This window comes from Cyprinodon tularosa, unplaced genomic scaffold (genome assembly GCF_016077235.1).
Source record: "Cyprinodon tularosa strain WSP-4 unplaced genomic scaffold, ASM1607723v1 ctg41, whole genome shotgun sequence".
Classification (NCBI taxonomy): Eukaryota; Metazoa; Chordata; class Actinopteri; order Cyprinodontiformes; family Cyprinodontidae; genus Cyprinodon; species Cyprinodon tularosa.
The window spans coordinates 833,682-859,952 of NW_024039130.1; the positions used below are offsets into that span (position 1 = coordinate 833,682).

A 26,271-nucleotide genomic window follows, 5' to 3' on the forward strand; every position below is an offset into this window, starting at 1 on the left:
AGTTACTGAATTATTCATTTTTTAATTAACTCCATTCATTTAGTACATTCTAAAGGAATGGAATCTCACAATGAATGTCTTAAAAAAAGAATTTAAACTTCTTCATTTGTGTTAACTTTATAAACCTACCACAGGCACCTAATAGCTGTTAATAATGGATGTAATTTGGTATACATCAGAAAAAAGGTAATTAGCTATTAATCTTTGCTTGAACTTTTTTATTGAAGACGTTGTAACATTTGTTGTTTTTTTAAATTAAATACTATTTTTATGGTGATTTAAATGAAATTAATATAAAATTGATTTAATGATTTTACACATTTAGCTAAAGTTATACTACAAAAATATTATCCTTTGTATTCATATATTTAAGGCCTTCACAGACTGGAATCTGATTCAGTAATGCATAATAGCAGCATCCAGAGCAAGACCTCCAGGCTCAGAAACAGTTTCTACGCTGCAGCTGTTAGACTAATGAACACCTGCTGCACTTAATTTTTTTTGTTAGTTATGTTAAAAATTTAACTATAATTGAAATCAATATGAGAATAAAACATGAAAAATCAAAACCCTTTTTTACAGCTTCGAAGTCTGTGACAGTTGTGCTGGTTTTGTGAAAGGTTGCAATGGTCAATTTGTGATTTAGTGGGCTTTTTCATGTTATTGAAAAAGGAGCAGGTTGATGCAGGATGATGTTATGTCATTATGATGGTATTGCTGTTTAAAGATGTTGTCTAAAGGGGCCAGTCAATGCAGTCTTTCGCTAAAAAAACATTATGCAGAGAGAATAATGATGTGAAAAGGTGGCAGAATAGCTATACAGGATGATCCCCATTTTACATTTAAATCTAACTATGCTACATAAATCTATCTCTTCCTTTCTCTTCCCCTTTTTTTAAATATCAACCTTACTGAAGTGGAACTTGAGTCCACATTTCTTACAACAAATCTACCTGCGCTTAACTGATGCAAATGCGCAGGCAAAGTTTTTACCTGTTGTGCTACAAAGGCTTTTTTACACATATTTTGTGTAACTGCTCAGTCATCATGTGTTGTTTGAGTGTATTACTGCATTATGTCTTTATATAATAAGGGCTATAGCGATTTTTCTGTGTGCAAATATGCAAGCAATATGTTTAAACAATTACCTCCATCATGTAGAAACTGGCAGGTCAAGAATCTCAACCTGATTATGTTGGCTCTCTCCATTCACACCTGGTCTCTTTGGGTTCCTGCTTGCTCTAACCACAACCTGCCTCAGCCTTTTAACAGAACTTAATAATCAATAGATGACATTTATGTATATAAACCATTAACTATTTATCATAGCCACTACCAAACTATGTCTCTGGTTCAATCCCTCTAATTGGGATTGTGGTTTAATAAAAATATGATTATAAAATCTTGAGAGCACATTTTTAAACATTTTGCACCCTACTTAATCTGGCTTTAGATTTTTCAGATAGTCATAGAGAGAAACAAACAATTTCTTATAGACTTTTCCTCCTCTTTTAACTTTGCAAAGCCCCACATTTTAGCTGCTAGTCTCATAATCTGTCATCACATTGACTGGGATTTAGTTAGCTGTGTAATTGATTTTCTAACAAATAGACCCCAGAGGGGGGAAAGGTTAATGCTGTTTTATCTGATGTACTTTTATCTTTCACCGGTTCCCCTCAGAGCTGTTTCCTTTCAATACTTTTATTCATTTTCTACACTAATAGGCGTGAGAGTCAAAATGAGGGCAGCCGAATCATAGGGTTTGCTGATGATATTGTGACTGTCTCTGCATGACGACCAGGATTCTGACCGTGGCTCTGCTTAGAAGAGGTTTAATGGCTGGTAGTAGTGTTTATTAATCTCTCTAACACCAAAGAAATGTTAGCTGGCTATAGAAAGGATCCTCGACCATGCCTTTTTGTATCCATGGGTAAGCTTTTTAAGTTATATAACACGGCAATTGCCTTGCTACGAAAACCGTTTAACTGTTAAGACAAAACCTTAACCCACACTAACTAGATTCTATCATCCATTGCAAATTGTGCTGTGGTGCGATTTACACAGGATATGTTTTAGGATATACATTAATACATCTGACAACAACCGATGGAATTGGACCTGAAAACAGAACAGCCACACTATTTTATATGATACTAATCAGGTCAAATTCACCAACTTATCCAATGAAACTGATATCTTGTTCCTTTCCTTCTCCTTATTGTTGTTTGGCATGATACGTTGTTCGGTGTCATACCAAATTATGTGATCTTTCCACTTCCAAAATGAGCTTCTTATCTTTTATGGAGTCAGCTCACTCCCAGGACCCCCTGACTTATTTGGGACCTTGTGTCACCATTTCATAATTACATGGTGTTGTTGGAACACTTCCTTTTTTCATGTTTTTCTGGCTTAATCCTGTTTTTCAACTGTTGTCTATGATCGACAGTGGAGGGGGGCTCTTCATTAAGCCACAGCGCCATTTAGCACTGAGAATTACAACATTAACTAGACTGATTACTGCTTTCAACTGAAAGCAAAACACACAGACTATGCAGTGTGACTTAGACTTTACTAAGGCTCACTAGTATACGTAATTTAATGGAAATTGAGAAATTTTAATGTTGACATAATTTCTATGAAATGTTTAATTCTTGTTTTATTTTGACAGCATTAACATATTTTTTATTTGTTGGTTTGAGTTCCCCATCTTCGAAAAAAATGGCACAAACTAAACTTCTATGTAGAGACATTCAGCAAAAATGCAGGAATGGCTCTTTTAGAGCTCTCCCATCCCCGAGCAGAACAAGAGTCACAAGAAAGACGAAATTACAGATTGCTGCCATCGGCTCACAGTTACATGAGTATAAAGTCGATATAAACATGTATAAATGTTTATTCGTTGACTTGATAGCCCAGCTACAAATAGGGTCTAAAAATCTCTCTCGCACACACATAAGATAGGAGAGTGTGCTTCTAGGCCTGCATAAGACAGTCCCCACCAACAAGAATTTCCCTTTACAGGCTTCTTGATGGTTGCTTGGTTTTTGGAGGTGGTTAATATTTTGTTTGTTTTAATAACTGCTACAGTATCTAAGTTCAGTCATGTTTTTTTTTCATTCTGGTTTAATTGCATGATGATTTTCTGCAGTCTTGCAGTAAGCTGCAATGTAGGATTCTTTTCCCCTCATATTTTGTAGAACATGCTGCAGGTAACTATACTCTTTCAGTCTACATCATAGTCTAGAATCTTTTCTCTGATTTAAATCAAAGCCATCCTTCAGTTCATCCAGACATAATGATATTGTGCCATAAAGTGTGCTAAAGTTATATTCATGGAGCTTTAAAATGTCATTTCTGGGACGATGATTTATATTTCTAACACAGAATATATTTATATATATCATACAGACTCTCTCTCTGTACCTTCTCCTTCTTGCCACAAGGGCTGCAGACTCTTTTTTTTTTCACTTTGCAGCTGACTTCCATACAGTGGCTCAAACTATCCCCATTTCAGGTCTTATTAATGCAATGCTGTTGGTAACTAATCATATTTGCACATTTTCCCTCCACGTTCTTTGCCTGTTCTGGTGATCCACACATATTCTGCATATTTTAGATGTCAAACAAACATTGTATTTGCACCTTTTTCTTTCTAGTGTGTGTTAGTTTTAATACGGGCAAACATTTTGTAGTACAAGACCGAAGTACCACGATCTTGTTAGAAGCTATATCAGCTTAATTTTGTGTTTCTGCTGTATCATAAATGTTGAGGTTATTTATGTATTTGTGCTTACTGTACTTTTCTTTACACTCTCTTTACTGGCTGCAAACAAGTTTGACCTTTGGGGTAGATAGAGTTTAACTTGATCTTAAACTTAAAAGTCTTGATTGTTTCTGATATGCGATAAGCCATACTGATGGTGTAATTAACATCCTCTGATATATTTCACATGTTTACCATCCAGCCTTAATTATACAGCATTGAGTAATGTTTTACCAGAAAGGTGCAGAATGACCTTAAGCTAATTCAAAACAGTGACGATCGTTTACTGAGAAAAGCAGCTCAAACATTCAAAGCATTAGAGAAATGCCTGTTCTGACAAAGGGACGATTTTATTGCACAACTTCAGTTTGTTGTCTTTGTCCTTTTTATTGTCTATTTGCATTGGAACAAGCAATAAGTATAAACAAATACTGAACACTATAAAATTAAATGCCTTTGTTAATTTTCTATGCATGTCTCCAGGTGGGTCTTTAAAACATAAGACAGCAGTAGCCTAACAGCTATAAGGGGAATTCCTTTTAATCATAAATGACAATGAATAAAGACTTTTCTCTGAAAGAAATCTGATGAAGCTGCCAATTATTGTCATCACTCAGCACGTTTTTGCTCTTTTAGTTCTAGCTTTAGTTTTCTCTCCATGGTTCTGATGCTTACGTTAGTATCACAGAATCTGAACAAAGCTCATCTTAGAAAACAGACAAAGGTGTTTTCCAAACTCACAAATTCACCCGTAACATCAATAAAGGACAACAGCAAGAATGCTGTTGTCCTTTAATGATGTCACAAAACTGCTAGATGATAAAAATCAATTAGAGATTTTTTCATCAGACTGTTTCCATGCCTACTGTTTTCTTTGTTACTTGTTCTGTAATGGGACCAGAGAGAAAGATTTCAATCTTTATTTGTTCCTTTGTGAGACATAAGGAAATTCCCATTGACAGTACTAAGGGGTGTATAGCTTCGTTAAGAAAAACAAGTTAATATCATTGTATTATTATAATAGCAGAAGGGCTGCCAGATTTTTTAAATGGGCTACATAGGATGAATACATGGTGCAGCAGATCTTTATTGTGCTTGGTGATTTAAACTGAGATGACACACCCTCCCTTAACCCTGTTTATTGTGTGATATTTTTAGCTCGTCTCTAAACTGTTTGTTAGCTGCCTACATGTCTGCTGTTGGAATGCTGTTCTGTATTGTCATATTGTTGCTTCCCATGACGTAGCATTTCATCCCCAACTTTTTACTTTGGAAATGCCAATAAATCTATCTTCACTGACATCAATAAATGCATGAATGACACAGATCGTTTTCCTGTGTAATAAGCAAGCATTTAATGTGACTAAATGTGTTTTGTTTTTAAATACATGGTAGTCACTGAGTACTTAATATTATGGTACAGAAAGCTTTATTTAAAGGTAAAGTTGCACATAATTAAGCATACAGTGGTTGGAGTGCTAACACATAAATTCACCACTTCAGCTTATAAAACAATGCCTGACAAAAGTAATAATAGCCACAACACTCTTTATTTTTTTGCTTGTTACAACTTCAAACCTTGATGTATTTTATTAGGTTTTCATCGATTAAAAACCCATAGTAAGGAAGAAAAGCATACAGTCAGCATTGTCACTCAGTTTATCAAATCAGTACCCCATAGAACCAATTTTCACTGTGGTCATTTTTCCTTAACAGTTCAGACTCAGTCAAACTGAATGGAGATAATCCTGAAAGAGCAGGTTTTTTAATCTGTACATGGCAAAAAATAGCACAGTAGATCATCCTAGACCTACTGTACCACCATCACCTTGAAACATGTTGGTGGAAGCATAAATGTTGCATGGGTCCTTTTCCTTAGAAGAGACAAGGATGCTCATCAGGGCTGATGGGAGGATACATGAGACCTAATACATGGCAATCCAGCAAAAAACAAAACTTGGAGACCACAGAAACCAGGGATGAAGGTTCACCTCCAAGCTGTACAATAGCCAGAGCTGGTATAGAGTGGCCCATAACTAAGACTTCAGGAGGAATAGCAATGGCTTCTGCTGCAGCTAATGGAGATCAATTTATATACATTCATGTTTTAAAATTATCCAAAGTCTAGGTCTAAATCCATTTTAGAATGTTAACATCGACTGAAAGTTTATTTTCACATAAATGCTCCTCTCAATTCCAAGTTTGGCAGTCTAAAATGTTCTAAATTAAAACAACTGCAGAAGAAGATGTAAAACTGCCCTTCTACTTTACCATCAGGACCTGCTATGAAAAAATGAGCAATTAGTGGTCTGTGGTTTTTAATGTGACAAAATGTAAAAAAAGGTGTTTCAAGTGTCACTGATGCCCTTTTGTACTGCATCATTCTGAGCTGTTCTTCTGCTCTCCTTTTATCCACCACCTCAAATGAAATAATAGATTTCTGCTTTACATTTACTTTCCGTCACTTTCTACATTTTTGGAAGTTCTCTGTTTTGTCTCATTAACAAAGTAGCTAGCAATGGAATCAAATCCTGGAAGGAGAAAACATTTTGCATCATATCTGCTCTTTACATCTAAAATTATCATTTTTAATAGATTTTCATAATCTTCCACTAATGAACAAGATGCATTGTAATTTGCTCTTTTTGTTAAAATTGATATTTTGAGAGCAGGTTGTAGATGGTTTAATATCTGTGTGACATTATTAAGGATTACTTTACAATTTAGGTTTTCTGACACGTCTACATTCCCCCCCCCCCCCCCCCCCCCCCCCTTACTCTTCAAAGCTCTTGGGTTCAATGACAGTATATGTCTTACTTTCTGACTTGTTGTCCTGGCAAAGAGCCACTCCTAAATTCTTTATTTGATGTGTAGTGTGACTGATTTACAAGCACAAGCTCATTTTACATTTATTTACTCATGCCGACTCTACAGGTAGCTGGTGGGACAGAGATGGCTTTGGTTGAAGTTTTTTGCTCCATATTTTTTGCCACACCAGGTTTAAAAATAGCTCCGAGTGACAGTTTTAAATTTTTTCCATTACGAACTCTGGTAGCACAAATTGGAAAATTCCTGCGTTGCAGTGAGTTGTTGTCAAGAGCCAGTGAGTGCAGAATGTTGACGTCTTTACATGCTTGTTGCCAGAGCAATCCTCCATTAAGCCCCTGATTGTTTTTTTAGAAAGGCGAGGCTCTTTCTGAAAATCCCTGTCTTTGTTAATAAGGTGAACGCTTCAATTTCCACAATTAGGATCATGGAGTTTAAGAAAGAAATCTATATAGGCTTTATGAATACAGATTTATCATAAAGCATCCTGGTAATGATTAAAAATTCAAGTGTGAATGCACATGTGGAGGTTGGCCTTCTTATTTGTTGCGCTATAGGACATGGATGTTTGAACAATGCTACTGTTTGAAGGGATGCAGCGTGTTTCCTTTTGGCTGTGAAATGGCTGGACCAGGTTCCTGTTGTGATAACCAGCTCCTGCCCCAGAGATCACATCAGTCTGGAGGTCTGTGTAAGGCTTCACAGGGCTTAATGTCAAATCCTGTCTGTTGGCCATGCTCATTCTCACTTGTTGGGCGTCAGTCAGTACTCCATGAAAATGGGCTTAAATTATCCTTCAAGAAAAGTATTGTTTATCTTTTGAACTGAACTGTATGAACACAAATCCAGGCAGTGCACTCTGTAATGTGTCACTTCTCTAGTCATATAGCACTCTGAAAAAGTAAACAGCTGTGGTTTTAAAATTATAGTATACATTTTCAGATTCATTTTCTATTTGCCTTTGAGACGTTAAAATAGTTTTTTTTTTTTCCCCTTGTGCACCATGTATTTTTAAATGTCCTATGCTGGTGCGTTCAGATATTATGGATGTTATGAATCTTACAATTTTTTTTATATTTTAATATCAATAAATCTGAGCAAAAACAAAGAGTAGGCTTCCTACAGTCACATTCTTGAGTTGCTATTTTTCATATCTATAAATGCCCCCTTGCTCTTATTATGCAGTGCTTTCACAGTTTTTTTTCCCCAGCTTTTATTGTCATTACACTGTCACAAGTACAGAGCAACTAAATGAACTTTCTGCACTTGACACATTCCCTTGGGGAGCAATGGGCTGCCATTGTATTGCGCCTGCAGTGTGGGGTTAAGGGTCTTGCTCAGGAACCCAGAGGCAGTGGGATTTGAACCAGGTACTTGCAACCTTCTCAGAGGACATGCGCACTGCTCTAACCCACTAGGCCAACACTCACCATGTCTATGATGATGACATATAACTTCATATTTCTTTGTCAAAACTTGGCAGGATCCCATTAAATGTGTTGATAATTCCACTGAGTGGGTGGGTCTCAATATCCTCCATCTCAATTTAAAAAAGCTTTGTGAAAGATTAGAGATCATCACTTAACTAAAGATACATACAAAGTCTTTGATCTATTTGTTTGCTTCCTTTTATCTATTAAAGTGTTAATTTATGATTAGAAAAACATATTTTCAATATATATTTAAATGGCTATAGATTACTTACAAACTGTTACTCTCTCTCTTTGGGACTTGCGTTGTGTCTTTATCCACAGTCAGTTTTACACCTTGAAAGAGCTGAGAATCACTGCTTCAAGATTACCACTTCATGTGACTTTGAAGTGAAAGAAAACAATTGCTAACACAATAATAAGACATGCAATAAAAAATATGTTTTCCTACTGCAGAATCAAGGATTTACTGCAGTAACTTAAAAATTATGGTGAAAGAAAAAATGTAGTAACTTTTCAGCTCTAAAGTCGTTTTTTGAATACATTGTCAATGCATAGCTAATTTACTGAAAAGCCTTTGTAACTGTGACTTCATACGTGTTGGTGGCTTGAGATGTTTCATGCTGTGCAGCTAGAGGGGAAGTGACGGGGAGGATGAAAAGCAGAAGCAGCTGGCTTTCTTAGCAGGACATAAAAGTCTTCTGTTTGTTCACACATGCAGCGCACTTATTTAAAGATGGTCTATATTTAGATGAACCACAGTGTAGGTTTTTGATGAACATACACAGTTGAAATAAAAGTGATCCAACTGGACATCATGGCCAGTGTATCTGGGCAAAAACAATAATCATCTGATAAAAACTTGGTTACTTTACTCTTTATTGAATCTAGATTGAATTTCATGATTGAAATTCATGTAAGTTAAAGTTAAATGAAGCAAGGATAAAACTACAATAATGTGACAGCAAAAAGTTGGGCAGAAAGGAAGTAGGTATTTAATTTCTGTTTGATAGTAAAATCAGTTCCAGTTTGCCCAAGCTTACTGTTTGACACTTTTGTGACCATCATTACATTTTCAGGTTATGGTACTAACCATATAAATGAACAGGTATGCTTTAAGTGTATATTTGATCAGAAACAAACTTTTATGATATAAAACACTTTCAGAGCCATTGCCATTAACTGTAAGAACTTTTACCCAATCAGACTATGTTCACAGGCCTCATATGGCAAATCATAGTTATCTAAAATAGTAGTCTAACGTAGTCTGACTCTACTAGGACCTTAGTGACAGAGTATATATATATATATATATATATATATATATATATATATATATATATATATACTGTATATCATCATCATTTTCTATAATTATTAATATTTAGAAAAGTCTAGACAAATTTATAGGCTTTATTGCCCTTATCACTCACACTATTGACTCACAGGATCAAATAGAGGAATGTCAATAATGAGGGTTGTTGTAAGCACAGAATACAGTTATAAATATTGTCGTTTGTCTCTATTTTTGTCAACCGTATCACTCTACAGTTCCTCCTCCCCCCAAAAAAACAATCAAACATATAAACCCCTTTTGTCCCTGCTGTAGTTTCTTTTCTCCATCTGGAGCAGTTACCCAAAATTAATTAGCTAATGCCAGCTGCTCCACTATCTGTTAAATGAATAGCAGTTGATATGACTTATCAAGAACAAACAGGCTTATCAAAGAAGAACAACTTTTTTGAACCAATGCCGTTATTTCAATTTGCCTGTACTGAAAACTTGGCACCATGACTTCTATATCCAAAAGTTCAGTTTTGAGAGTTTTATATATATAGTATATATTTGTATAGGACCTCATATGTATGTACAGAATAGTCAGCAATCACACATGTGACCGTCTTTGGATCCAATCCTTTTAGAAGCAGATATGCTTTAGATAAACCTAACTAAGGCTAAAGTCAAGAAATCTATTGAGTCTCAGCACACTTTAGCTGCATTTGTCAAAAGACTGAACAATTTTTAGCTTCTTATTAAATAGAAAATCGGGTTATATGAAGTTGTGGCAATTAAATCTCGATTAAATACATTGAGCTGATCAGACCACATAAGATTCTCTGCATTTGTGTTTGTGTAGCTTGACTGAGGCAGGGCCCTGCTCTCTTGTCAGACCGAAGTAGAAATTTTAAAACAATGTCATGTGACACACAGGAAGAGAGACACTGTGAAAAAGTAAAACACATCCGCTTATGGGAAAATACAAAATAAAATATCTGGATTGAAAGGTAAACTAGACAACTTTGGCCCCATATGTATTTTTCAAGTGTGGCAGATTGGGACACACAATCAATTAAGCAGTTCCAAACACAATGCAAGTTGCCCACTGCAGGCGCTCAGGAGTGCAGAAAACAGAAGAAGTGAAACACCTATTGTGTTGGAGCTTGCTACCTTCACTACCTGCTTGTTTTTACGCTGTGGGGGTTTGGGAAAAATTCTCCTGTGAATGCACAATTATTTGTAGTGTGACCATATATAAAGCCAGTGTAACATAAAAAAAAAAAACACATCTGAGCTTGCAGAGTTGGATGCAAGTGATGTGTTCCAAACTTTACTGTGAAATACATCATCTTTTTAGCTGTTTCGCAAGGCTTCCAGAGTAATGGGAAAGCATAATGATGGATTACCCAGGATTCAAATTACATGGTTAATACAAACCCTTGGGATTTAAATCCTGAGGCTATACGTGGAAAGGGGGCTATTGTTGCCTTGTTTGCAACAAATGTCATAGAAGTCTGAGACAATTTTTTTTTTATTTTGCAAACAAAGAAATGGATAGCTTGGATATTAGTAAAAATGAACAAATAACCATCTGAAAACAACAGTGTTTAGATGGAGCATCCAGGTAATGGGTAAATACAGCTTAGTTCATAATTCATTTAAATCTTAATGAGTTCATCGAACAAAAGTCCTGATAGAATAACACTGGCAACACCGGGAAACCTGATCTTTGGCAGCCTAGGGGAATAAAGCGTGAGATCCCTCTCCATGCAGGCCAGACCATGACAGCAGCATATGCGTTGACACATGAAGCGTGTTGTCCCCAAACGAACACACAAAATTACCAATACTTCCAAACTTGCTGTTTATACAATACCTTGGATAATTACATAAAAAAGGCATTTTTTCTTATTATGATGATGCTTAGGACTTGTATTTTGATCCCTTTTCAGTCCCTTGCTCTCATAAGAATAACTAAATAAGAAATTGAGATTGTTTTTCTTTTCCCTTCATTTTCCATTTCCAAAGTGTTTGAGGAGTTTGAATCCTATGTATTCTTGAGCTGTGCCTGCAAAGACTTGGCAGTCATACTCTGCGGTTGGTGCTATGAAAGCTTTTTGGACGGACGGTACAGGATAATATGACCTGTCTCGTTTCTAGAATTTCTTAAGCTTAAGGCGAGCAGTGACAGTAACAGTGAGGGATTTATGGTAGATGGGCTGGGATTAAGAAGTGCATTTAGAAGATGATTTGTGGTGGATTTGGGCAGAGCTGGAACCTTGCTCTGATCCTGACTCTGTGGGTGTTGGTAATTACAGATGGAAGCACAAAGTCTTGGTTGTGGCAGTCTCATATACTGATGTATGTAGCTATTACATGAATCATTGCTGTCACAGAGCTTATGGGCTTTTAAGACAGTTGTCGGGAAGGAGTTGGGACATAATTTATATCACCGGTATGTCTGTTCGCTCTAATTGACCAGCTACCAGAACCATTTCTGAAGGCGTCTCTTAGGACTAAAGAAAAAAAGAAAAGAAAAAAAAGAAACATAAAATATCTGAAAAAATGACAGGGGAAAATCTCTGTCACACTTTCCTTGTTCCATGCATAATTTTACAGCCAAACAATATAGTTTTTTTTACCCAATTAAAAATGAAACCCCTCAAAATATTAAGTTTTTTTGCAGATAGAACATAAATTTGCAAATCCTTGGAGACAGTTGTGATTATTTTCAAAGCTAAATATAAAAACCTGTTGTTGTCACGTTCACTGAAATGCAAGTCGAATAGACTATAATATATCATAGATAGGAAAATCCATCGTTTATCAGTTCAATTTTTAATAAATGACACAAAAATGAATAAAAAATTAAGCTGTAGCTTCTTCTGGTGCCAATCTACTATCTTCGAGTCTGAGATTTCTTTAATCAGTTTGTGGCTATATAGTATGGCAATGGTCTTCATTTTGGCATTAATACCACTCCATAATGCTGGGGGCACCATCAGAAGCATAATGCTAAGCATTTATGTTTGATGCATGAGTGTTTGATCTTTTTTATTTAAGCAATAATAATTATATTCTGCTGACTCTTGCCCTGATTACTCTAACTACTATAGAATTGACATGCAATGGCAGGATGTAAAATCAAAATTAATTTTTCTGTAGACATAAGTTAATAAAACCAACTTATAAATGAAGAGTCAACATTAAAGCTAATAATAAGCTACTGAGAAAGAAGATCTATTGACGGATTCTGTTAGTGGTAACAGGGGTGACAGTGTAGAAACCTAGTGCAGGCATAAAGAAAAGTGCATCCAGAGAGGGCAGTAAAGAGGCTTTGAATGAACAAGATAGGTGCTAGGGTACCACATGCTCTATGAAGAGAGGAGACCTCAGGAGTTTCTTAAAGACAGAGAGGTAGGCCCATGTTTTGACAGCCTTCAAGGTCAAATTAACGTGGTCTATACTTTCATAATCATGATGAAGGCACTGCTATCTAACTATACTTCGACAATCTGAGTGACCAAGATGAAAATATTCGCAAGAGCATTTAGATTGGTAGGAGCTGTGTCATTAGGCCCTTTGTAGGTTAAAATAGGTGACTTTTTTACAGCACTAGTGGCTCATTTTTTCGACAGTAGTCTGAAAGGAAAGGGGGTATGAGAGAGAGGGAGAAACATGTGGGAAAGGACCACAGGTCGGAATCGAACCCGGGTTCCTGCGTGAAGGACTAAGGCCTCCGTACATGGGTCTTGCGCACTAATCACTCCGCCACCTGCACGTCCCATGTTTGCTTTTTCTAAGGACGATTTAAGACCAGATGTGACTCCCCATTATGGAACAATATTTCTTTGGGTCACAGCTATTAAACGCTCACATTTACTGAATAGTTTTTGCGTGTTTTCACTGGTAATTAGACTATTTATTTTTGGTGATGAGCTCCAAGTCTTTCGGGTAGGTGGATGTTCTTGCCGTCGGACAAACCTTCAACACCTTCGATCTTTCTCTATCATATTCAGTTGGGGACATTGTTAGGAAAATTCAAAGATTACTTTAACTTTAGATGTGCTACATGTATAAAGAAGTGGAGGTAAGTGTACATAAATGGTAAATGGCCTGTACTTCTATAGCTCTTTTTCAAGTCATGAGACTTGACCAAAGCACGTTACACTACATTCAGTCATTCACCCATTCACGCACACACTCACAAACTTTGATGGCAAAATACATAGTAGCCGCAGCTGCTCTGGGGGTAACTGACAGAAGCAAAGCTGCCATACACTAGTGCCACCAGTCCCTCTGACAACCATCAATGCAGATGAATTTCGTTGCCCAAGGACACAATGACACTGAAAGCTCCAGGGCATAAATCGACAACCCTTCGGTTGCAAGGCAAACTCCTGCACCCAACGCCAATGTCGCCCTATGTTCTCTTAGTAATGCAAAAAAAATACCAATGAATTAGTAATACTCTAAGGTAAAGTACTGATAGCATATAATGCAACAATAGCATTTAAATTATTTATACTACTCTTTCATACAAAGATTGTTTATATTGGGAAGGGTGGAGCTGTTGTTATGCCTTTTTATACCCTAGACAGTTTTAAATGTAAGGTCTTTTTTTACAATTTTTGGAAAGAAAAAAAAACCATTATGAATTAGCAACAATGGTCGGATTTCCAAAACTATAGACAAGTTTTCTTAAAGGCCTCTGATAAATACACAAGCATACAGTAACGCTCTGCAACTACTGAACATTGGGATAAGTAGAAAATATTTCTTATTATCATATGAAAAGAGAGCAAATAAGATCTAATACTTGGAAGACTCTGCTTTATGTTCTCTTCTGATTTACTCTTAAATCCTTCATAGAGTTAATGTTTGAGTCCCTCTGAAAATAGGTAAAAAAATCTCAGTCATTTTAAAAAGACAACCTTTATGTGCTTTTTGTGTCTTTTTGTTGACTCTGTGGTCTGTTGTGGTAGCCAGCAGCTGGGGCGTGGTGGACTTGCTATGTATCTTGGCAGAGTTACAAGCTAGGCTCGGATTTTGTGTTGTGGTTGATTGGTAGAGCCTGTTGGGGAACTGAGAGACAGACTGTGTTTGTGCTAAAGGGAAAAAAAGAGAGGGAAATGGGGAAAAGGCAGGGGTGTGTGTTTGTGTTAGTTGGGTGTGTCAGTTGGTTAGCCAGAAGGTGTATGTGTGTCATTGTCTCATTTGAAGTCGGAGACCATCGTCCCCTTTCCTGTAAGTTGTTAATTCTAGCCAGACGGTGAATCTTGACTTCACAATAGGAAAACTACACAAAAAGATTCTTTTTGAACCATTTTTGCTCACTAAAAGGGAAAATGTTTATAAAACTGGTAGTTTATGTGTTGCTGTGGTGTCCTGTGTGGTGGGGCCATTGAAATGAACCAGGCTGCATTAACTATTCAATGGAGCAGGGTTTCCCTATGACAGCCTCTCTTGCTTGGCTGATTTCTGATGGACAATCTCATCTCTCATATCCCTGGAAGAGCGTCTTTGAAACACTTGAGTGTGTTTTTTTGTACACTTGGATATAACTGATGGGAAGATAGGATGCAGATACTTCATTGTCTTTCTGTCCGCATTGATCAAGTTACTTGATATGCAACCTGGTCATGTTAGTGTGTATGATAAGGTCTGTGTTGTATTTTTTTTCAATTAATTTGCGAGTTTATAGAGTAACCCACCGGGTACTGATAGGGAGTCCCCCCTTTGGAATGGCCCCACCTTTTTAGCCAGGCCAACAATTCACTTTAACGCCCCCCTTTCAGAGACATAGACAGGTATGGGGCATTGCAGGCTAACAAAAGGAGCAAAACGACCCCAAATGTTGATGGACATGGAGAATTTAACATCTGCCTTTTTTCGTTTGAAATTAGCATTGCTTTCTGATTTTAAAGTTTTCTATTAGTAATCTGATTTGAAATTGCAAAACTTTTAAAGTCTTGTTTTAACTCTGGTCTTACACAAATGTTTGTAATCAAAGTTTAATAAGTAAAAGGCCTGCTTTGAGATTAGCATCAACCATTTTCATGTCCAGCTCCACAGCATGTACTGGTACTAATGTAACAGTTGTCTCAAATTCCTGTCCTTCAGGGCCGGAGTCCTGTAACTTTTAGGTGCAACTTTGCTTCAATAGACTTGATTCCAATATGAGCTTTTTAGCAGAGGTCTGTGTCCGTTTACTGCATGCTAATGAAGTAGTTCAGCAACTATGAGTGCATTGAAGTTTATAGGGATGCTTTAAAAGACTCAAAAAACGAAGATTGTGTTTTTTGCTTTTTTTTTTTTTTATTTTGGTTCCAGAATTTGATTTTAAAGCAGCTAAAAGATTTAGTGAGTTTTTGTTTACATAGAAGTAATATTTGGGATTATGTTGGATTTTGAATAACCTGAGGAAACTAGTTTGTTAAGAAGTTTTTAAGTAATCATATTCATTGACATCCAGTAATTCAGAAAGAAAACCTCATCTCTCATAAGAAATTCAACAGTTCTTGAACAGAATTAAAGCAACGGGATTAAAATTTTCTTTTATATGGATTCCTTTACCTGGCAGATAAATATACTGAATAAGCTACAAAATCCAGTCAAAATTACACATTAATACCATCTAGTTTAGGAGAAATGAAAAGAGTAATTAAGCAGAAGATCTGAGCAAGTTGGCAGAGAAAGTGGGAAGTAGAAAGAACCGGAAGATGGCTTTATAACATTCAAATAAAAAGTAGACATGCGGGGGAAATCGGAAGAGATAAACAAAAAAATAAATCATATCCAGGTTTAGTTTCAGCCATTTAGGGCTAAACAATACTTTATTTAAATTAGGGAAACATGTTATGAGGAAATATTATTTTTGGTTTCAAGAAGAATCAGTTGAACATGTTTGATTGTTTGCAGTAAATATGTAGTACAGCGATTAATTAACTGGTAGGTAAATTACACAACTTTAACCTACAAATGAATATAAAAGACTCTATATCAGTGTTTTATGCCCATGAAAACAAACAAAAATAAAAGAAACAAACAATAAAAAAAATAATTTGGCCTAATTTCTGGAACACATTTGAAGGAGATGAAGTTCAGAATTGAACATCTGAATTAGCCATGCTTTGTTGTTTTTAAATTTGCTGTAAGCGATTTGATTCAAAATTGTTGAATTTTGCTTGAAACTTATTTGAACTCTGGTCTTGTGCAGATTTTGTCAATAAAAATGATAGCAAAACTGAATGACTTTACTTGCAATGAATATGTATGTTATAATATAAGTTTCTTTTTTCTGTTGTAGTTCCCTGAATGTGGATTTTATGGTATTTATGACAAGATTCTGCTGTTCAAGCATGACACAACCACCAACAACATCCTCCAAATGGTTAAATCTACAAGTGACATTCAGGAGGGAGATCTGGTGGAAGTGGTGCTTTCAGGTGAGTCTTCGAAGAATTACAACACATGTCAGCCATATTTTCATCTTTCTATCCTGTCCAGACCAAGACACCATACTTTATTTTAATAGAAATACAATCAAATCCTCTTTCCAATTGGGTTCTAATCTAATATTTCAAATCTGTATGATTTGTTTAGCATCACTCACAGTTACCATACTGTTAATCTCTTTTAGCGGCAGCAACATTTGAGGATTTCCAGATTCGGCCCCATGCACTCAATGTGCACTCTTACAGAGCCCCGGCCTTCTGTGATCACTGTGGAGAGATGTTGTTTGGACTGGTCAGACAAGGCCTGAAGTGTGACGGTGAGTGAATTAGAAAATATAGATGAGGCATAAACACTTCTTTGTGAAATGATCTATTATACATCATCAGATGCTCTGCCTACCTGATTCTTTTATCTATGCCTCCCTCTGCAGGATGTGGGCTGAACTACCACAAACGTTGTGCATTCAGCATCCCCAATAACTGCAGTGGAGCTCGGAAGAGACGCCTATCTACCACCTCACTCAGTAGCAGTCAGTCCCTGCGTCTCTCCACTTCTGAGTCCGTCTACAGTGTGGGGACCACCTCCACCAGCTCAGAAGACACCAGTTTAATTCGCTCCCACACACAAATGGTAATTCATGCTGCGATAATAAATAGGTTTAAGCCTAGCGATGGGTCATATTTCTCTTTATCATGTCAAGAGTATTTGAAAAATTAGTGTAATCCTTAAACATTTTTTTAGTTGATTTTTTTGCATCAATATTATTTAGTTGAAGATAATATTCATGTAGATACTGTATAAAAGCCAATTTTTCTGAATATATTAACAAGCCTTAAAATGTTTTTACTCTAAATCTATTCATGCCAAAGGAATTAAGTGTTTTGGAGATTATAAGATATCCATCTAAAAAACTTTAAAACAACCTGCAGAACTACATTCCATCAGTAGTCCTGTATAGTCCCAGTTATCTATGCACATGTGAAAAATTTCCATTCATCTAGTTATTCCTTTTTCCTACCATTTTTTAATGTAGTTATGATATAAAAGTAGATTAATCAGTTTTTGACTTATCAAAATGTTTCCTTTTTTTCTGGGCTTTTATCTGTTTGGATCATCATTTCACTTCCCAACTAGCACATTTTCAGTGCTTTTCCACTCACATATATATTTTTCATTCTATTTAAGTTTTAACATTTAACAGGAATATCCAATTTATCAGGACTGCAAAACATAGATAAACAGTTCGTTTACACTTCTCAAAAATTTTAATTACTCTCCCACTTTGTTAAAAGGAGAGACATTAGGGTATGGTCAATACAATTATAATGGTTTAACTTATTTTAAAAGCACTCTTTCTTTACTCCTCTTTTTATCATTTTTCCATGTTGTTGTCCATGACTCTCTGTTGTATTCGGTAAAAGTAACTGCCTTGGTAACTGTGCTTGTAAATTGAAAATATCTACAGTAGTTGTTGATTTTTTCAGAAAGTTTGGTCTGATGTAAAATCAATACTCACAATTTTAGATATAAATGGAAATTCTCAAAAGCAGCTGATTAATTTGCATTTACCAAATGAAAATGACCAAAACCTTGGAACAACATTCAAATGAGTCAAAGTAACACTGTGGAAATAAAGTGTCAGACTAAGGACTAGGGTTTGAATTTCATAGATTTGAAATGAAAAACAAAAAAATGGATGAAGTTTTTTAATATAATACATTTTTTAGAATCTGATGATAGTTAATATCATTTGTTGAGTCTATAAAAAAAAAAACATCATTATGGTTTTAAATATATCCATTTTACTTCCTCATGCCAAAAGCAGATAATAATATTCTTCTTTTTTTCCATTGGAGTAAATCCTCACCACAATGTTATTTCCTTCTTGATTATTCAAGCCAAGAACTCCTAGTGAGGCACGGCGTTTCTACACGGGGCGACCTGTTCACCTGGACAAGATCCTGATGACGAAGGTGAAGGTGCCCCACACGTTTGCAGTTCACTCGTACACACGGCCAACAGTGTGCCAGTACTGCAAGAGACTTCTCAGGGGATTGTTTAGGCAGGGTCTACAGTGCAAAGGTGAGTGCAGACAAAGAGGGAATTGTTTTTATCATCTTATATTATTTTTGATATGTTAGATAACATATCATATAACTTAACTGGAATCAACCTTTTCTTGCATTCCTTCTAGATTGTAAATTCAACTGTCATAAACGCTGTGCATACAAGGTTCCTAATGACTGCCTTGGGGAGACCATTGGAGGTGAGGGCAGATATAAATCCTCTGGCTGATGTTATTACATGCTTTTCTTCTGTGTAACCTAGAATGGATCTAAGGGTATAGTGGAGGATGTTCTTTTTCCAGGTAGATCATCAAAATAAGAGGTCCTCCTATCTGTCAATCATTCTGGTGTTTACGTAAGGCCATCCTATGTGCCTGTTGAAAATGTTCTTTTTTAAAGAAAGCTTGCATGAGCGATGCAAACAGCAACTTTTAAACAGAGTGTGCAAAAGGAGAATTGGGCTTGTGCATGCTTTCCCACGCATTTAATAGGCGTTCCCTCTAGGGAGCGGGTACAGGGTTGTGCATATGCATTTTTTTAAAGAATGCGCAGGTTTTTTTGCAAAAATCCTCCACAATACCTTTAATGAAACATGAAAGTTTTCTTTGTCAAAACTAATAATCATACACTCCATATTTTATATTGTGCACATTATGTATTGTTTTAATAACACTAAAACTCATTGGCACTAATCTTTTTATCTCTTCAGACAACAGAAGTAACTGTGGTAAGTATTATCAGTGCTCAGTGTAGCTGTTTGTAAAGCTTTGCTTTCCTCTTAATATTTAGCCCATTTTGCTATTTCTCCCTCTATAATTGGGTGTGTTCAGGGGCAACTGTATGGCTTAAAAGGTGGCGAGCAGTTGTAGTTTTTTTAGTTTTTAAATAGATGTTTCTTAATCAAATTGAACTCAGCCTCCATTTGTTCTTTGTTCTTGCATTAGACATGCTGAGTCCCAGTGCAGACACTGAAGTGCCCATGGACTTCAGCAGCGAGTATGACAACTCGGACAAGTCTTCAATGGATGACTCAGATGAGGCCTGTAGTATCCCTGGGTCATTCTCTCCAGACAACAACCAGGATGGAACAGGTGGAGACCAGAGGTATGAGGAGATTTTAGAGTGGTGTCCAAACCATGAGAATGAATGTATGTTTGAAATTAATGGTAAATAAATGGCTTTATTACAAAGATTTATTAACAACAAATGTCAATCAAATATTTCATTTATACATGTAAAATGGGCTGACATTTGCAGAAAATATAATTTTTATATTTCTCTATTCTAAGTAACATAAACCTGATATTTTCACTGTTTTTTTTAATGAAAGGATGAAGTATTTAATCAAATATTTGCCCAAATTTTCAAATTGCATTCGACGGCTTGTTATGCTCCCACAGGTCATTCTAGTGTCAAGTTTAACCTGACAAGGCAGACTGATAATGTGGAGTCATCACATTGCTAATCTGGGACAGCTGCTGTAGAATCTGATGGGGCGAAGTGTCCCTTTGTGCCCATCTACCAAAAATAGGGTTTAGCCAATCACTGTCAAAAAATGAAAGGGCAGAAACAAGAAGAAACTAAAACAACTTAGTAGTTAATAGTACGCTGTTGGTGTTGCTCTTTCAAAGATGAAATCATGAATTATGACCAAGGGATGTGATGGCAGCATATTCTGTATGTGTATGTTCTCCTGTGCTGCAGTGTTAATTTTAGTCTGGCTGTGGGCTCAGCAACTCTGAGTTTATTGGCTAACCTGTTTTGAGTCAGTCTTAAACAGTTCATGAAGCAGGACAGGATTAATATTCCTGTGTTTGTGAATGCAAAAATATCTTGATTATTCAGCTTGCAGGCAATATTAGTTACATTTACCTTTGGAAAGCAATTTGAGAAAGAAGGATGTAGGATTTATCAGAGAATCCCACTTTCCCTGGGGAGATGTGGCCTACTGGTTAGGGCATAGAGCTTGGAATCCTGAGGTTCTGAGCCCCACTCCCACAGACTGCTACTCTGGCTCTCTGAGCAAGACCCTTAACCACCAATTGCTCCCCTGAAGCCCCACAATGGCAGCCCACTGCTCCCCAAGGGGATGGGTTAAATGCAGAGGTAAATTTATCCAATGTGGGATCAATAAAGTTAAATTATTATTATTCCATTGCTAAGTGATCAATGTATACTTTGTTGGCTGTACTCGGGTGTCAGGATCAACTCGACTTGTCTGCCTCTGAATTATGAGTTACATTATCTTACAGCTCCTCACTTGCTGAATTAACTTGCATCATGAAACCTACATCATGACCCTTTTGCTGGTTCATCCTTCCCCCTTTTCTTTGGATAGTTTTGACAGATTTCGTTCTGCTCTTTGGAGACCTGTAACTGGAGATCTAGCTATCCCACTTCAGCCTCATCAATCTTGATCAAATTCTTACATTTTTCTGTTTCTAACTTTTCACAATTAACTAATAAAAGAGCTTGTCATTGATTTTCATATCACCAGTCTGCTCATAATACCATTCCTGCCTGGTGCCATATATCTGTAATACGTTTTTAAAATCTCCCTGAATGTGGTATTGAAAATCTCTATTGCAATGTGACCTAAAAGCTAATTAGTTAGCAAAAATGAGACTAGTTGATAATGATTAAACTGTATGTCTCAGAGAATGTTGATTTGGTTTTTAATCGTGCGTTTTGGATTATCTGGTAGAACCTAATCTCAGATTATGACACATGCAATAATTTATTTACTGTTGAACTTAAACTCATTTTGACCTTTTCAAATCCTCAATTTATTTATTTTTTTATTTCCTAGTGCTAATATTCCACTGATGAGGGTGGTTCAATCAGTGAGGCAAACAACTCGACGTTCCAGCACAGCTATTAAGGAAGGATGGATGGTTCACTACAGTAACAAGGACACTCTGGTAAATATCGTCCAGTTCCTCTACATGTCTGTGAATTTAAAACCTTAAAGACTCCTCCTCATAGAAATGAATGAAAACCATCAAAACAAATTCATATGGAAGAATAAATTGGACTTTTACAACATTTTTTTAAAATAAATTACTGTAATATTGCATGTGTTTGCTTTCCTCATACTCAAAAAAAAGAAGAAAACTGCTAATAGTATATGCTTTCCTCTTAGTGTTTTTTTTCTTACAGCAGTTATGACCTTGATGACTTGGTCTCTGTCTTTATTACTTTTTTATTCTATATTAAATTTTGCTAGTGTGTTTGTATGTGTGTATGAAGAAAATTGAAGATAGTTGATTCTTTCTATCTACTTTAAAGCACTCAGCAAATATGTGGTGAATTCAGTCTAAAGTGTCTTCTAATGTGTAAAAGCTTCCTTTGACCTTTTAAAGAAATGTATTTTCCTCTGTATGCTTTCAGACTGCTTCCTCTCTGGCTGCACTAACACTCTCTTTTCTTCTTTTACTTGTTCTCTTGTTTAACTTATTTTTATTTTTACCCTTGCATCCTGTAGCTTATTTGTTGTGTTGCCTTCTGTGACCTTTTCAAATCAATAGTCATCCATTTTTACACATATCTTCAAAAATATTTTCATTCTTGTCCTTTTGCCCATCATGCACCTTGGTTTTGTGTCTTATGTTTGTTGTCCCATCCTCTCCAACCCTAATTTCCAACAGAGGAAGAGGCACTACTGGCGTCTGGACTGTAAGTGCATCATCCTGTTCCAGAATAACACCTCAAACAAATACTACAAGGTAGAGTATGAGATGTTTCTACAGTAAGAATCTATTTGGTTTGTAGATTTTTGTTCCTCACCAATCCATCCATGTTCCTTCAGGAGATCCCCCTCTCTGAGATTCTGGAGGTGCGTCCTGCTACCAATTTTACCCTAGTGCCGCAAGGCACCAATCCCCACTGCTTTGAGCTCGTTACAGGCACCATGTGCTACTTTGTTGGGGAGGACCCCAATACCCTTCCACCCCTGTCCACCAGCAACCCCCAGACCCTTCCCCAGACCCCCCCGTCACCCAGTATGGTGCAACCCAACAGTGGTATTGGGCGGGAGGTGGCAAACGCATGGGAGTGTGCCATTCGCCAGGCACTCATGCCAGTCATCTTTCAGGATGCGCCTCCGGCTGAGGGAAACACTCCACACAGTAAGCTTAAAAACACTTTTAAAGGGGCATAATCAGGTTATATGCCTATACAACAAAGTCCAAAAACCATTTGACCATGATAAAATCAGTTTGTTTAGATGAAGTGTCTGTCCTGATTATCTTTTGATAGTCCTTTTTGAGCTTTTAAAAGACTTCCATAGAGTAGACATGAGGAGACCTAATTGTGCCATCAGCCAGCAGTGCTTAATTATTATGTTTGCTCCTGCATCCATCACCTCTACAGCAGCCTCCCCAGCTTTCACTCACACTTAGATTTACGAAAATGTTCATACTGTATCCCAAGTGTGAAGCAAGCCTCATCCCCCCATGGGAAATTTTTTTAGTGCTCTTTTTTCACATTGGACCTTAACGTGCTTAGCCCCATCACTTTCTTATTCACCCTCTGCACACATGCAAAGTATTGTACCTCTGGACACTTGATGTTGTTATCATAGATATCTACAAAGGCTGGATTCACTACCAAAATTAGCAAAGAAAGAAAGCATAAAATACAAAAATAGTAAAAATATGCCAGCTGTACATGTTATGGAACCCGAGTGAGCTATCGGTGTATAAAAAAAAGGTCATATAATGTGACTATGCTCCTTTAAACAGAATATTAGTGCTTAAATGAAGCTTGTTAATAAAGATATTTATTTTCAATTTGGTGCGTCACATACAGTATGGTAGTATAGGAAAATGTTATAATGATATTAAATAATATTCACATTCATGTTTTGCTACATATATAACTTGTAACTTTTGATGTTGTTTTAGGACAAGCTTCTATCAGCATTTCCGTGTCCAATAGTCAAATCCAGGAAAATGTGGTAAGACTTTATTTTTCTGATTTCCTCTGGTCTATTTTTTGTTAACCATGCAGTATTTTCCCTTTAAGAAACAATTCTCTCTTGCAGGACATTGGTACAGTATACCAGATTTTTGCTGATGAAGTGCTTGGATCTGGGCAGTTTGGAATAGTTTATGGAGGTATGTAAGCATATGTGCCGTAGTTATCAACTCATAGGTAGTTGTGTCACATATAAAGAATAAAATGTTACATACTAACAAATATAGTGTTGCACCTTTGGTTTGGCACATAGCAAAAACTAACTTAAGTTCAAGGACTTTACTGTGGCAGAACATTGCTTTACAATAATGGTAATGTTAATAAAAATATATATTTTTTAGGAAAGCACCGAAAGACAGGAAGGGACGTTGCTGTAAAGGTAATTGACAAACTTCGATTTCCAACCAAGCAAGAGAGCCAGCTGAGGAACGAAGTGGCCATCTTGCAAGTAAGGAGACATACACCATACTGATTAACCCATTTCTCTTAAATACAATAAGCTGTTAAGAACCATCTTTAAAGTAATGTTTTTAAAAGTAGAAACAGAACCTGCTTTTTGTGGTGTTTTGGCAATGGCCAAACTGCTGCGATCAGTCAAAACAAATGGTAGCACCCCCGAGTGAAGACATAGATTGGTCTCTCATCTTTAGCCAGGGGTGGGTGGGGGCCATTATGGAGTGATCGCCTAGTGGTTAGAGCAGAGTGCTTGCTTTTTAGGAGGGCTGTAACGTCCTGGTTCAGTCCCCTCAGACTGCCACTCTGCATCCCTGAGCAAGACCCTTAACCCCTGGTTGCTTACTGGGTTCTTCTAGCTGCTCATTGTTGTTGTTTTTTTGATGGTGATTTTTTTTGTACATTTGATTGTAAATGCAGATAATCTAAGAACCGTACAAAACGAAGGTAATTCATAACCTAAATCCTATATGCGATGTGCAGGTAAAGGTTAATTGTAATAATGGGGGCAGTAGTCTTGTTGTAAAAAAAAAAAAAAAAAAAAAAAAGAAGGGGGATGATGGAAGTTTTTTCTTTTTTTGGAAGCATACATAGTCTTATTAATATAGTCTATTAACCTAAAGCAATATGCATGGTATGAATGTTACATGTCAGGTAAGACGGTCATTGACCTTGACCAAGGCACCTTTCAGTAGAACTGCATTTGGTCCCTGGACTGACATGGCTATCACTGCCCTTACATAGTTTGGGACAAATGCAGAGAACTAATTTCCCAATTGGATCAGCTTCATAGTCATGGGAGGCCACTTCTTTGATTTTATTCATTTTGCTAAGGCTACTCCTAAGCCCACAGCCTGCCAAATGTTATTGCCTTTACTGTATATATATAGTAGAACTTTTACACATACAGTAATAAAATGTCACAGGGGGATGATTTTAAGATTTTTTTTTTAAGAAAGGGGATGCCATCTCCCCTCCCACCTCAACTCGAGTACTGAATGAGGGTGACCAGCAGAGAGCACTGTTGGCTGGAGAAGCTGTAAAACTTTAAGCAAGAAAGACATGCTTAAAGATATTTGACATATATTCTTACATTATAACTTGTATCACTGCTCTAAATAAGATATATTATTTGAATAGATACTGGTGTAAAGATTGCCTTCTAAACTGACAGTTGTGCATGTTTGATTTCTGTGCTGTTTTGGTTTTATAAATGAAACTATTTTTCAGTCTGTTGGTCCATAATCTGACAAATCGAACATATAGAGAGACCAGAGTAGTGGGCTTAGCACATGCTCCTTGGGACCTCAGGGCTTAAGGTGCCCCTTATCAAGATGCAGGTGTCTGACGGAAGGATTTTGCTTTTTGGTAGCCAGTATGATGGTGTTGGGGACTGAGCTCTATATTTATAAATAGCATTCTTGCTTGTTGGCTTCATTTCTTATCAGGAGGTGTTTAGAGCTGTGACCACAGTGTCCTCTGCACTTGGTTGCTGTAGTCGAAGCTTGGAAATAGAGGTAATATATATGCTGTTGGTCATAGGGACCTGAGTTTCGAAAAGGAAGTAACAACAGAAGGTGCTTGTCTGTCTTTAACTGTTCGGTTAGTCCTTCCTGTTATTACCGAAAGCTTGTAAAAACACTGTCATTTGATTTCTGCTAACTCTAGTCTCTTTGGATTGAATCCATATGCCAACAGATGACATCTAGATAGATTCTTTTACACCAGCAGATGAAGGTGCTTTCACTATCAAAAGTTGTTTGAAGAACAGAGTTGTAATTGTTCACAAGTGAGTTTATCTAACTATAAACAAATAACCACAAATAATACAAAGCAGCCAGGTCTAAACTGTTTTAATGTGTGCAAATAACTAAATGATTTTAGTGTACAGTCATATTCATTAAATAAAAAAATCAGTCTATAAGGGTCGATCACAGATTAAAACTACCTTTTTAAAATAACCACCTTTAAGGCAAAAATGTAGCAAAAAGATACAAATGTAGGTTTTAAATTAATTTAA

At 36.6% G+C, this 26,271-nt stretch overlaps 1 protein-coding gene across 2 annotated transcripts in view; it reads left to right on the forward strand.

The window, feature by feature from the left end:
* The window catches only part of prkd2 (protein kinase D2), a 54,420-nt gene that overhangs the window by 19,359 nt on the left and 8,790 nt on the right, over window positions 1-26,271 (forward strand). Inside the window, exons 3-15 of one of the 2 annotated variants that reach the window (XM_038298571.1) lie at window positions 16,607-16,745; window positions 16,940-17,071; window positions 17,186-17,385; window positions 18,654-18,837; window positions 18,950-19,021; window positions 19,531-19,548; window positions 19,766-19,925; window positions 21,631-21,742; window positions 22,469-22,546; window positions 22,630-22,948; window positions 23,726-23,778; window positions 23,866-23,938; window positions 24,140-24,246. In XM_038298571.1, coding sequence (XP_038154499.1) covers window positions 16,607-16,745; window positions 16,940-17,071; window positions 17,186-17,385; window positions 18,654-18,837; window positions 18,950-19,021; window positions 19,531-19,548; window positions 19,766-19,925; window positions 21,631-21,742; window positions 22,469-22,546; window positions 22,630-22,948; window positions 23,726-23,778; window positions 23,866-23,938; window positions 24,140-24,246 — 1,647 coding nt within the window. The remainder of the gene's footprint in view (window positions 1-16,606; window positions 16,746-16,939; window positions 17,072-17,185; window positions 17,386-18,653; window positions 18,838-18,949; window positions 19,022-19,530; window positions 19,549-19,765; window positions 19,926-21,630; window positions 21,743-22,468; window positions 22,547-22,629; window positions 22,949-23,725; window positions 23,779-23,865; window positions 23,939-24,139; window positions 24,247-26,271) is intronic. The other variant, XM_038298572.1, reaches the window with a different exon arrangement.